The sequence below is a fragment of the Pleurodeles waltl genome, chromosome 9 (genome assembly GCF_031143425.1).
Source record: "Pleurodeles waltl isolate 20211129_DDA chromosome 9, aPleWal1.hap1.20221129, whole genome shotgun sequence".
Taxonomy (NCBI): domain Eukaryota; kingdom Metazoa; phylum Chordata; class Amphibia; order Caudata; family Salamandridae; genus Pleurodeles; species Pleurodeles waltl.
In genome coordinates, this window is record NC_090448.1 from 645,709,874 (window position 1) to 645,724,087 (window position 14,214).

The 14,214-nt window shown below is 37.0% G+C and overlaps 1 protein-coding gene across 1 annotated transcript in view; it reads right to left on the reverse strand.

Moving 5' to 3' along the window:
- Window positions 1–14,214, reverse strand: part of LOC138259722 (mucin-2-like) — a 256,782-nt gene that overhangs the window by 8,922 nt on the left and 233,646 nt on the right. Inside the window, exons 47-50 of the mRNA XM_069207617.1 lie at window positions 13,474–13,519; window positions 12,160–12,288; window positions 4,470–4,598; window positions 625–753 (exon numbers count right to left, since the gene is read on the reverse strand). Coding sequence (XP_069063718.1) covers window positions 625–753; window positions 4,470–4,598; window positions 12,160–12,288; window positions 13,474–13,519 — 433 coding nt within the window. The remainder of the gene's footprint in view (window positions 1–624; window positions 754–4,469; window positions 4,599–12,159; window positions 12,289–13,473; window positions 13,520–14,214) is intronic.

Below are 14,214 nucleotides of genomic sequence, written 5' to 3' on the forward strand. Positions count from 1 at the left end.
GGATAAATATGGAGCAGAAGGAGGGAACTCTCACAGTGGTGGTAAACTGAGGACGAAACATTCAAATCCTGCCTTATATCGTGTTGCCAATGAAATCATTGCTTTCTTTGTATCGGAACGACCCTCACGTGCACAGGAAGATCTGTGCAGAAACTTATGCTTTCACTGCGCCTTGCAAATTTGAAGTAAAATCTTATAAAATATGGTTGGCTCTGTAATAATAATTCACTTCAGCAGACACCGCAATGACATTACTTTTGCCTAAAAAAGTATTAACATATAAATTTAAATATGAGAGTCATGCAGTCCGCATGGTAGAGAATAATCCTCTTGTAGGTAAGATTTAAGAATAAAAATAAGTGCTTTCTGTGCTTTTCTCATATTATATAATTGTAATAGTTGCAAAGATAGATGCCTTCCATTGTTTCATCTTTGAAGGTGCAACATAATTACTTTTACGTATGTAATTATCTTCAGAATTCCTTTGCTTGAATAGTATGCCAATTGAAATGCTGACTGAAAACATGATTTTGGAAATAATGCACTAAGCAGTTGTGGAACCCCTAAGTATGTGTACTTTGAGTGATATTATAAAAATACATCAATGTGGTTGCAAAGCATTACCTGAAGTGGTGGTGGTAGAATATGTAGGAGTGGTTTGATTAGTCACCATGGTTGACATAGTTGTTCGGCTGGCTGTGATGCTTGGTGCTGCAGAGATGTTAGTAGAATTTGTCGTAGTTGTTTCATGACCTGTATGAAAGAGCAGAGTCCTTATGTACAAAGGTTATACATGAAATCAATAGATAAAGACTAGAAAATACACTTTCACCCTCTGAGGAGCAAACTTTGGATCATGCACTATGCACATAGTTGGACTGCCGCTACTGAAAAATCTGCTTACATGAAGACCCTGTCTGTAGAACAGCCATATGGCATCTGAGTTATTATTACTCTCTATCACTGCTGTGTTTGAAGTTCAAAGGCTGAGTGAAAGAAGTTTAAAGGTTATGTAATCTTCGGACATTGGCTGCCTGAAATTCAGCTTCTCAACAAATGTTCAAAGACACAAGAGAGGAATGTATCTGTGAATCTACACTTTGATGGCATCATAAGTGTTCCTTCTGCAACCCCTGCTTCCCTGAAACTATTACTCTCTGAATGGAAACATGACATTATTTTCTCCTGTTCCGGGCATTTATCTTGTTTTGTGGGTATTTTCCTCCTCTGTCTATGCTAGCTGTTTGATTCTTCTCTTACAGCTGTTTTGATCCAGAGACAGTATGAGACAAGTGAATATTCTGGTAAATCTTGAAACTGGGCAACTTGGGCTTTTGCTCTTTTCAAGCATTCAAAGATGCAAGAGAAGTGCAAAGTTCTTAAGATGCAGAAGAAAATAGAGAAAAAGAAATTAAGTGGTGCTTAATATCTATAGTAACTCCCTCAACTCAACTCCTTGATTTCTGTCATGGATGATCTGGATTTTTGCAATTTTAGGCCTATACTTGTAAAAACAATAGTAAAACTACTCATCACGATTTCTAAGTTAAATAATGATTAAAAGTCAGAAAGGACTAAAGCTTCTCCCACAATATTTCACCGGACCCTACTAAATATAGTGCTCAGACAGGAAAATGATTATGTCTCAAAGAGCAGTCAGAGAATGGTGGCAAGAAAAAAAGTCCTGAAATCAATCCTGACCAAAAAGCAAGCGGTAAAACTTCTAAATCAATCACAGCAGGCACAGATTATACAAAACATATAGAAACACAAAGGGATGAGAAAACAAATATATACAAATGGTAAATCACTACATATATTATAAAAACCTGGTCACAATTAATAGGGGCACTAAGCATTCACTTGACTACATCTGACTGCTACCAGGGTAAATAATATTTTCAACTAACAAGAGAGTAACCCATAGGAGACACATACTCACAGTAACACTCCCACTACTAAGTCCTACTGCAATTTGAGTATTCTGTTTGCAAGAGGAAACAGAGATGGATGAATAACTTAAGTTTATCCCAGATCTCATCATCTGTAAGAACATGCATTAGAATGCTGGCAGGTTGCAATGTTGCCACACTCTGTTTTTATTTAGAAGTATGTAGTCTTATAGGCGTTTTACACTACTACCTGGCATGTGTACACTATGTAACGCCTTGACAATATTTTGGATGAGTATTTCCACAAGTACGTTAAGTCTCCTTTGGCCACTAATACACCTAGTGTAAACATTAGGTGTGGTGTGTAGACAAGTGCAGAGGCAACAATGCATATGTGGAGCACACTCCCTCGATTGTGATTCATGCAACAAGCACTAGGAAGATGAATGTCAGACTGATGACAAGTTCAAACCAGTTTATGAAAGTTCACTCCGATACTAGAAAACCTTTGAAAAGATGAGAAACTTCTCAGTTTGAAGAAGCAGACTCAGCACTAGTCATCTAACTCAGTCATGAAATGCTACATTTCAATAGTATGAAAGGAATAGTATATTGAAAACTATTTGAACAATTTGGAAAAATAAATAAATCTATTATATTCACTTCCAGGATGGATGTCAAAGCCAAGGTCAATTTGCTACAGGTTCGCTGGAATAGAAAAGAGGAAGGATGATGAATCAGATAGTATTGATGCTTTTATAGATCCAAGATCTGTGTTATCCTGACTCAGAGTGGGTTTGAAGCACATACATAATACCCAGATGAATGGTTTGAATACAATTATTTTTTTAGTAATTTATTTTTCAACAAGGTCCTTACTGAAATCTATAATAAATCTTATCTGAGTGAAAAATCAATTTACGTATAGCACAATGTGATGTGACCCTCTTGTGAAGTATTCATAAATGATCCAAACCAAAATCCTCCTTAGTTGCATCTGAGAATGCTTCTGTTAGCAGAACAATGAATTGTCCTTAGCAAAAGTGTGTCTTTCTTGGTGCACAATTGAGATTACTTCACTGAAGTGCATTTCCCTCCAAGGATATGCTTCTTGCAGACGGTGTTTAATCATGAGTCACAATTGAGATTACTTCACTGATATGGATTTCCATCCAAAGATATCTTCCGTGCAGATGGTGTTTAATCATGGAAGTAAGTTACTACCTTGTATTTTGTACATAAAACAGTTTTCAAATCACATGTTCTACAAATTTCTTTTCATTGTTAGTAACACCACTTGCTTGGATTAGCATGGAATCTGAGTAAACTGGCAGTTGAAGTGAGCAAAGTCAACCTTCACCCAGATTCTTGGAGAGATCACAATCAGTCATTGTTGACACAAGTAGTGGTCTTAAACTTAAACTACATTGAATTTCTTCCCAGAATGTTTAGGCGTCACAACTTTAGGCCTTGGTCATATGGATTTTTGGCCACCAATAACAACAAACACCTTTGGATCTAATAGATATGGGCAACTCCAGGTTTTTCAGGATAAGACAGTGAGTTGCAGAAACTTCTTCTGCATGATATGTCACAAGAGTTTAGCTCCTTTGGTCTTCTGCCACTGTGGCTAATTTGCTTTGTTACGACTAATCATTGCTAGTCTGTGCTTACCTAGTGTATAACAAATTACTACAGCAGCAAAAGGATGGCAATTTGACTCAGGTTATTGTGGTCACTTCTCGTATGCTTAAAGTATCAGATCCCATGAACTTACAACTGCTCATATCACAACCTCACTGTCGAAGGCTGGTGGATCTTATAGAGTTCTCATGTTTTCTAAATAGCCTCTGATTGTGGACTTGTTACAAGTGAAGATCCTCTCAACAGGGATTGAAATGACTTACTTTATTTCCCCTGACACTTCCATAAGACCCTGACCATGAAGGAGAGGATAAAAATGGAGCAGAAGGAGGGAACTCTCACAGTGGTGGTAAACTGGGGACAAAACATTCAAATCCTGGCTTATATTGTGTTGCCAATGAAATCATTGCTTTCTTTGTATCTGAACCACCCTCACGTACACAGGAAGATCTGTGCAGAAACTTATGCTTTCACTGCGCTTTGCAAATTTGAAGTAAAATCTTATAAAATATGGTTGGCTCTGTAATAATAATTCACTTCAGCAGACACCGCAATGATATTACTTTTGCCTAAAAAATGTATTAACATATAAATTAAAATATGAGAGTCGTGCAGTCCGCATGGTAGAGAATAATCCTCTTGTAGGTAAGATTTAAGAATAAAAATAAGTGCTTTCTGTGCTTTTTTCATATTATATAATTGTAATAGTTGCAAAGATAGATGCCTTCCATTGTTTCATCTTTAAAGGTGCAACATAAATACTTTTACGTATGTAATTATCTTCAGAATTCCTTTGCTTGAATAGGATGCCAATTGAAATGCTGACTGAAAACATGATTTTGGAAATAATGCACTAAGCAGTTGTGGAACCCCTAAGTATGTGTATTTTGAGTGATATTATAAAAATACATCAATGTGATTGCAAAGCATTACCTGAAGTGGTGGTGGTAGAATATGTAGGAGTGGTTTGATTAGTCACCATGGTTGACATAGTTGTTGGGCTGGCTGTGATGCTTGGTGCTGCAGAGATGTTAGTAGAATTTGTCGTAGTTGTTTCATGACCTGTATGAAAGAGCAGAGTCCTCATGTACAAAGGTTATACATGAAATCAATAGATAAAGACTAGAAAATACACTTTCACACTCTGAGGAGCAAACTTTGGATCATGCACTATGCACATAGTTGGACTGCCGCTACTGAAAAATCTGCTTACATGAAGACCCTGTCTGTAGAACAGCCATATGGCATCTGAGTTATTATTACTCTCTATCACTGCTGTGTTTGAAGTTCAAAGGCTGAGTGACAGAAGTTTAAAGGTTATGTAATCTTCGGACATTGGTTGCCTGAAATTCTGCTTCTAAACAAATGTTCAAAGACACAAGAGAGGAATGTATCTGTGAATCTACACTTTGATGGCATCATAAGTGTTCCTTCTGCAACCCCTGCTTCCCTGAAACTATTACTCTCTGAATGGAAACATGACATTATTTTCTCCTGTTCCGGGCATTTATCTTGTTTTGTGGGTATTTTCCTCCTCTGTCTATGCTAGTTGTTTGATTCTTCTCTTGCAGCTGTTTTGATCCAGAGACAGTATGAGACAAGCGAATCGTCTGGTAAATCTTGAAACTGGGCAACTTGGGCTTTTGCTCTTATCAAGCATTCAAAGATGCAAGAGAAGTGCAAAGTTCTTAAGATGCAGAAGAAAATAGAGAAAAAGAAATTAAGTGGTGCTTAATATCTATAGTAACTCCCTCAAATCAACTCCTTGATTTCTGTCATGTATGATCTTGATTTTTGCAATTTTAGGCCTATACTTGTAAAAACAATAGTAAAACTACTCATCACGATTTCTAAGTTAACTGATGATTAAAAGTCAGAAAGGACTAAAGCTTCTCCCACAATATTTCACCGGACCCTAATAAAAATAGTGCTCAGACAGGAAAATGATTATGTCTCAAAGAGCAGTCAGAGAATGGTGGCAAGAAAATAAGTCCTGAAATCAATCCTGACCAAAAAGCAAGCGGTAAAACTTCTAAATCAATCACAGCAGGCACAGATTATACAAAACATATAGAAACACAAAGGGATGAGAAAACAAATATATACAAATGGTAAATCACTACATATATTATAAAAACCTGGTCACAATTGAGAGGGGCACTAAGCATTCACTTGACTACATCTGACTGCTACCAGGGTAAATAATATTTTCAACTAACAAGAGAGTAACCCATAGGAGACACATACTCACAGTAACACTCCCACTACTAAGTCCTACTGCAATTTGAGTATTCTGTTTGCAAGAGGAAACAGAGATGGATGAATAACTTAAGTTTATCCCAGATCTCATCATCTGTAAGAACATGCATTAGAATGCTGGCAGGTTGCAATGTTGCCACACTCTGTTTTTATTTAGAAGTATGTAGTCTTATAGGCGTTTAACACTACTACCTGGCATGTGTACACTATGTAACGCCTTGACAATATTTTGGATGAGTATTTCCACAAGTACTTTAAGTCTCCTTTGGCCACTAATACACCTAGTGTAAACATTAGGTGTGGTTAGTAGACAAGTGCAGAGGCAACAATGCATATGTGGAGCACACTCCCACTATTGTGATTCATGCAACAAGCACTAGGAAGATGATTGTCAGACTGATGACAAGTTCAAACCAGTTTATGAAAGTTCACTCCGATACTAGAAAACCTTTGAAAAGATGAGAAACTTCTCAGTTTGAAGAAGCAGACTCAGCACTAGTCATCTAACTCAGTCATGAAATGCTACATTTCAATAGTATGAAAGGAATAGTATATTGAAAACTATTTGAACAATTTGGAAAAATAAATAAATCTATTATATTCACTTCTAGGATGGATGTCAAAGCCAAGGTCAATTTGCTACAGGTTCGCTGGAATAGAAAAGAGGAAGGATGATGAATCAGATAGTATTGATGCTTTTATAGATCCAAGATCTGTGTTATCCTGATTCAGAGTGGGTTTGAAGCACATACATAATACCCAGATGAATGGTTTGAATACAATTATTTTTTTAGTAATTTATTTTTCAACGAGGTCCTTACTGAAATCTATAATAAATCTTATCTGAGTGAAAAATCAATTTACGTATAGCACAATGTGATGCTACCCTCTTGTGAAGTATTCATAAATGATCCAAACCAAAATCCTCCTTAGTTGCATCTGAGAATGCTTCTGTTAGCAGAACAATGAATTGTCCTTAGCAAAAGTGTGTCTTTCTTGGTGCACAATTGAGATTACTTCACTGAAGTGCATTTCCCTCCAAGGATATGCTTCTTGCAGACGGTGTTTAATCATGAGTCACAATTGAGATTACTTCACTGATATGGATTTCCATCCAAAGATATCTTCCGTGCAGATGGTGTTTAATCATGGAAGTAAGTTACTACCTTGTATTTTGTATATAAAAAAAAACAGTTTTCAAATCACATGTTCTACAAATTTCTTTTAATTGTTAGTAACACCACTTGCTGGGACTAGCATGGAATCTGAGTAAACTGGCAGTTGAAGTGAGCAAAGTCAACCTTCACCCAGATTCTTGGAGAGATCACAATCAGTCATTGTTGACACAAGTAGTGGTCTTAAACTTAAACTACATTGAATTCCTCCCCAGAATGTTTAGGTGTCACAACTTTAGGCCTTGGTCATATGGATTTTTGGCCACCAATAACAACAAACACCTTTGGATCTAATAGATATGGGCAACTCCAGGTTTTTCAGGATAAGACAGTGAGTTGCAGAAACTTCTTCTGCATGATATGTCACAAGAGTTTAGCTCCTTTGTTCTTCTGCCACTGTGGCTAATTTGCTTTGTTATGACTAATCATTGCTAGTCTGTGCTTACCTAGTGTATAACAAATTACTACAGCAGCAAAAGGATGGCAATTTGACTCAGGTTATTGTGGTCACTTCTCGTATGCTTAAAGTATCAGATCCCATGAACTTACAACTGCTCATATCACTTCCTCACTGTCGAAGGCTGGTGGATCTTATAGAGTTCTCATGTTTTCTAAATAGCCTCAGATTGTGGACTAGTTACAAGTGAAGATCCTCTCAACAGGGAATGAAATGACTTACTTTATTCCCCTGACACTTCCATAAGACCCTGACCATGAAGGAAAGGATAAATATGGAGCAGAAGGAAGGAACTCTCACAGTGGTGGTAAACTGGGGACAAAACATTCAAATCCTGCCTTGTATCGTGTTGCCAATGAAATCATTGCTTTCTTTGTATCGGAACCACCCTCACGTACACAGGAAGATCTGTGCAGAAACTTATGCTTTCACTGCGCTTTGCAAATTTGAAGTAAAATCTTATAAAATATGGTTGGCTCTGTAATAATAATTCACTTCAGCAGACACTGCAATGACATTACTTTTGCCTAAAAAATAATTAACATATAAATTGAAATATGAGAGTCGTACAGTCCGCATGGTAGAGAATAATCCTCTTGTAGGCAAGATTGAAGAATAAAAATAAGTGCTTTCTGTGCTTTTCTCAAATTATATCATTGTAATAGTTGCAAAGATAGATGCCTTCCATTGTTTCATCTTTAAAGGTGCAACACAATTACTTTTACGTATGTAATTATCTTCAGAACTCCTTTGCTTGAATAGGATGCCAATTGAAATGCTGACTGAAAACATGATTTTGGAAATAATGCACTAAGCAGTTGTGGAACCCCTAAGTATGTGTATTTTGAGTGATATTATAAAAATACATCAATGTGATTGCAAAGCATTAACTGAAGTGGTGGTGGTAGAATATGTAGGAGTGGTTTGATTAGTCACCATGGCTGACATAGTTGTTGGGCTGGCTGTGATGCTTGGTGCTGCAGAGATGTTAGTAGAATTTGTCGTAGTTGTCTCATGACCTGTATGAAAGAGCAGAGTCCTCATGTACAAAGGTTATACATGAAATCAATAGATAAAGACTAGAAAATACACTTTCACACTCTGAGGAGCAAACTTTGGATCATGCACTATCCACATAGTTGAACTGCCGCTACTGAAAAATCTGCTTACATGAAGACCCTGTCTGTAGAACAGCCACATGGCATCTGAGTTATTATTACTCTCTATCACTGCTGTGTTTGAAGTTCAAAGGCTGAGTGACAGAAGTTTAAAGGTTATGTAATCTTCGGACATCTGTTGCCTGAAATTCTGCCTCTAAACAAATGTTCAAAGACACAGGAGTGGAATGGATCTGTGAATCTACACTTTGATGGCATCATAAGTGTTCCTTCTGCAACCCTTGCTTCCCTGAAACTATTACTTTCTGAATGGAAACATGACATTATTTTCTCCTGTTCCAGGCATTTATCTTGTTTTGTGGGTATTTTCCTCCTCTGTCTATGCTAGCTGTTTGATTCTTCTCTTGCAGCTGTTTTGATCCAGAGACAGTATGAGACAAGCGAATAGTCTGGTAAATCTTGAAACTGGGCAACTTGGGCTTTTGCTCTTATCAAACATTCAAAGATGCAAGCAAAGTGCAAAGTTTTTAAGATGCAGAAGAAAATAGAGAAAAAGAAATTAAGTGGTGCTTAATATCTATAGTAACTCCCTCAACTCAACTCCTTGATTTCTGTCAGGGATGATCTTGATTTTTGCAATTTTAGGCCTATACTTGTAAAAACAATAGTAAAACTACTCATCACGATTTCTAAGTTAAATAATGATTAAAAGTCAGAAAGGACTAAAGCTTCTCCCACAATATTTCATCGGAAACTACTAAATATAGTGCTCAGACAGGAAAATGATTATGTCTCAAAGAGCAGTCAGAGAATGGTGGCAAGAAAATAAGTCCTGAAATCAATCCTGACCAAAAAGCAAGCGGTAAAACTTCTAAATCAATCACAGCAGGCACAGATTATACAAAACATATAGAAACACAAAGAGATGAGAAAACAAATATATACAAATGGTAAATCACTACATATATTATAAAAACCTGGTCACAATTGAGAGGGGCACTAAGCATTCACTTGAATACATCTGACTGCTACCAGGGTAAATAATATTTTCAACTAACAACAGAGTAACCCATAGGAGACACATACTCACAGTAACACTCCCACTACTAAGTCCTACTGCAATTTGAGTATTCTGTTTGCAAGAGGAAACAGAGATGGATGAATAACTTAAGTTTATCCCAGATCTCATCATCTGTAAGAACATGCATTAGAATGCTGGCAGGTTGCAATGTTGCCACACTCTGTTTTTATTTAGAAGTATGTAGTCTTATAGGCGTTTTACACTACTACCTGACATGTGTACACTATGTAACTCCTTGACAATATTTTGGATGAGTATTTCCACAAGTACGTTAAGTCTCCTTTGGCCACTAATACACCTAGTGTAAACATTAGGTGTGGTTAGTAGACAAGTGCAGAGGCAACAATGCATATGTGGAGCACACTCCCTCTATTGTGATTCATGCAGCAAGCACTAGGAAGATGATTGTCAGACTGATGAGAAGTTCAAACCAGTTTATGAAAGTTCACTCCGATACTAGAAAACCTTTAAAAAGACGAGAAACTTCTCAGTTTGAAGAAGCAGACTCAGCACTAGTTCTCTAACTCAGTCATGAAATGCTACATTTCAATAGTATGAAAGGAATGGTATATTGAAAACTACTTGAACAATTAGGAAAAATAAATAAATCTATTATATTCACTTCCAGGATGGATGTCAAAGCCAAGGTCAATTTTCTACAGGTTCGCTGGAATAGAAAAGAGGAAGAATGATGAATCAGATAGTATTGATGCTTTTATAGATTCAAGATCTGTGTTATCCTGACTCAGAGTGGGTTTGAAGCACATACATAATACCCAGTTGAATGGTTTTAATACAATTATTGTTTTAGTAATTTATTTTTCAACAAGGTCCTTACTGAAATCTGTAATAAATCTTATCTGAGTGAAAAATCAATTTACGTATAGCACAATGTGATGTGACCCTCTTGTGAAGTATTCGTAAATGATCCAAACCAAAATCCTCCTTAGTTGCATCTGAGAAGGCTTCTGTTAGCAGAACAATGAATTGTCCTTAGCAAAAGTGAGTCTTTCTTGGAGCACAATTGAGATGACTTCACTGAAGTGCATTCCCCGCCAAGGATATGCTTCTTGCAGACGGTGTTTAATCATGAGTCACAATTGAGATTACTTCACTGATATTGATTTCCATCCAAAGATATCTTCCGTGCAGATGGTGTTTAATCATGGAAGTAAGTTACTACCTTGTATTTTGTACATAAAACAGTTTTCAAATCACATGTTCTACAAATTTCTTTTCATTGTTAGTAACACCACTTGCTGGGACTAGCATGGAATCTGAGTAAACTGGCAGTTGAAGTGAGCAAAGTCAACCTTCACCCAGATTCTTGGAGAGATCACAATCAGTCACTGTTGACACAAGTAGTGGTCTTAAACTTAAACTACATTGAATTTCTTCCCAGAATGTTCAGGCGTCACAACTTTAAGGCCTTGGTCATATGGATTTTTGGCCACCAATAACAACAAACACCTTTGGATCTTATAGATATGGGCAACTCCAGGTTTTTCAGGATAAGACAGTGAGTTGCAGAAACTTCTTCTGCATATGTCACAAGAGTTTAGCTCCTTTGTTCTTCTGCCACTGTGGCTAATTTGCTTTGTTATGACTAATCATTGCTAGTCTGTGCTTACCTATTGTATAACAATTTACTACAGCAGCAAATGGATGGCAATTTGACTCAGGTTATTGTGGTCATTTCTCGTATGCTTAAAGTATCAGATCCCATGAACTTACAACTGCTCATATCACAACCTCACTGTTGAAGGCTGGTGGATCTTATAGAGTTCTCATGTTTTCTAAATAGCCTCAGATTGTGGACTAGTTACAAGTGAAGATCCTCTCAACAGGGAATGAAATGACTTAGTTTATTTCCCCTGACGCTTCGATAAGTCCCTGACCATGAACGAGAGGATAAAAATGGAGCAGAAGGAGGGAACTCTCACAGTGGTGGTAAACTGGGGACAAAACATTCAAATCCTGCCTTATATCGTGTTGCCAATGAAATCATTGCTTTCTTTGTATCGGAACCACCCTCACGTACACAGGAAGATCTGTGCAGAAACTTATGCTTTCACTGCGCTTTGCAAATTTGAAGTAAAATCTTATAAAATATGGTTGGCTCTGTAATAATAATTCACTTCAGCAGACACCGCAATGACATTACTTTTGCCTAAAAAATAATTAACATATAAATTGAAATATGAGAGTCGTACAGTCCGCATGGTAGAGAATAATCCTCTTGTAGGCAAGATTTAAGAATAAAAATAAGTGCTTTCTGTGCTTTTCTCAAATTATATCATTGTAATAGTTGCAAAGATAGATGCCTTCCATTGTTTCATCTTTAAAGGTGCAACACAATTACTTTTACTTATGTAATTATCTTCAGAACTCCTTTGCTTGAATAGGATGCCAATTGAAATGCTGACTGAAAACATGATTTTGGAAATAATGCACTAAGCAGTTGTGGAACCCCTAAGTATGTGTATTTTGAGTGATATTATAAAATTACATCAATGTGATTGCAAAGCATTACCTGAAGTGGTGGTGGTAGAATATGTAGGAGTGGTTTGATTAGTCACCATGGCTGACATAGTTGTTGGGCTGGCTGTGATGCTTGGTGCTGCAGAGATGTTAGTAGAATTTGTCGTAGTTGTCTCATGACCTGTATGAAAGAGCAGAGTCCTCATGTACAAAGGTTATACATGAAATCAATAGATAAAGACTAGAAAATACACTTTCACACTCTGAGGAGCAAACTTTGGATCATGCACTATCCACATAGTTGAACTGCCGCTACTGAAAAATCTGCTTACATGAAGACCCTGTCTGTAGAACAGCCACATGGCATCTGAGTTATTATTACTCTCTATCACTGCTGTGTTTGAAGTTCAAAGGCTGAGTGACAGAAGTTTAAAGGTTATGTAATCTTCGGACATCTGTTGCCTGAAATTCTGCCTCTAAACAAATGTTCAAAGACACAGGAGAGGAATGGATCTGTGAATCTACACTTTGATGGCATCATAATTGTTCCTTCTGCAACCCTTGCTTCCCTGAAACTATTACTTTCTGAATGGAAACATGACATTATTTTCTCCTGTTCCGGGCATTTATCTTGTTTTGTGGGTATTTTCCTCCTCTGTCTATGCTAGCTGTTTGATTCTTCTCTTGCAGCTGTTTTGATCCAGAGACAGTATGAGACAAGCGAATAGTCTGGTAAATCTTGAAACTGGGCAACTTGGGCTTTTGCTCTTATCAAACATTCAAAGATGCAACCAAAGTGCAAAGTTTTTAAGATGCAGAAGAAAATAGAGAAAAAGAAATTAAGTGGTGCTTAATATCTATAGTAACTCCCTCAACTCAACTCCTTGATTTCTGTCAGGGATGATCTTGATTTTTGCAATTTTAGGCCTATACTTGTAAAAACAATAGTAAAACTACTCATCACGATTTCTAAGTTAAATAATGTTTAAAAGTCAGAAAGGACTAAAGCTTCTCCCACAATATTTCATCGGACACTACTAAATATAGTGCTCAGACAGGAAAATGATTATGTCTCAAAGAGCAGTCAGAGAATGGTGGCAAGAAAATAAGTCCTGAAATCAATCCTGACCAAAAAGCAAGCGGTAAAACTTCTAAATCAATCACAGCAGGCACAGATTATACAAAACATATAGAAACACAAAGAGATGAGAAAACAAATATATACAAATGGTAAATCACTACATATATTATAAAAACCTGGTCACAATTGAGAGGGGCACTAAGCATTCACTTGAATACATCTGACTGCTACCAGGATAAATAATATTTTCAACTAACAAGAGAGTAACCCATAGGAGACACATACTCACAGTAACACTCCCACTACTAAGTCCTACTGCAATTTGAGTATTCTGTTTGCAAGAGGAAACAGAGATGGATGAATAACTTAAGTTTATCCCAGATCTCATCATCTGTAAGAACATGCATTAGAATGCTGGCAGGTTGCAATGTTGCCACACTCTGTTTTTATTTAGAAGAATGTAGTCTTATAGGCGTTTTACACTACTACCTGGCATGTGTACACTATGTAACTCCTTGACAATATTTTGGATGAGTATTTCCACAAGTATGTTAAGTCTCCTTTGGCCACTAATACTGCCTAGTGTAAACATTAAGTGTGGTTAGTAGACAAGTGCAGAGGCAACAATGCATATGTGGAGCACACTCCCTCTATTGTGATTCATGCAACAAGCACAAGGAAGATGATTGTCAGACTGATGAGAAGTTCAAACCAGTTTATGAAAGTTCACTCCGATACTAGAAAACCTTTGAAATGACGAGAAACTTCTCAGTTTGAAGAAGCAGACTGTAGGAAGTTAGCTCTGTATGTGCTATTTCAAAGTAAGGAATAGCATGCACAGAGTCCAAGGGTTCCCCTTAGAGGTAAGATAGTGGCAAAAAGAGATAATACTAATGCTCTATTTTGTGGTAGTGTGGTCGAGCAGTAGGCTTATCAAAGGATAAGCATTTTTTGTACATACACACAGGCAATAAATGAGGAACACACACTCAGAGACAAATCCAGCCAATAGGCTTTGTTATAGAA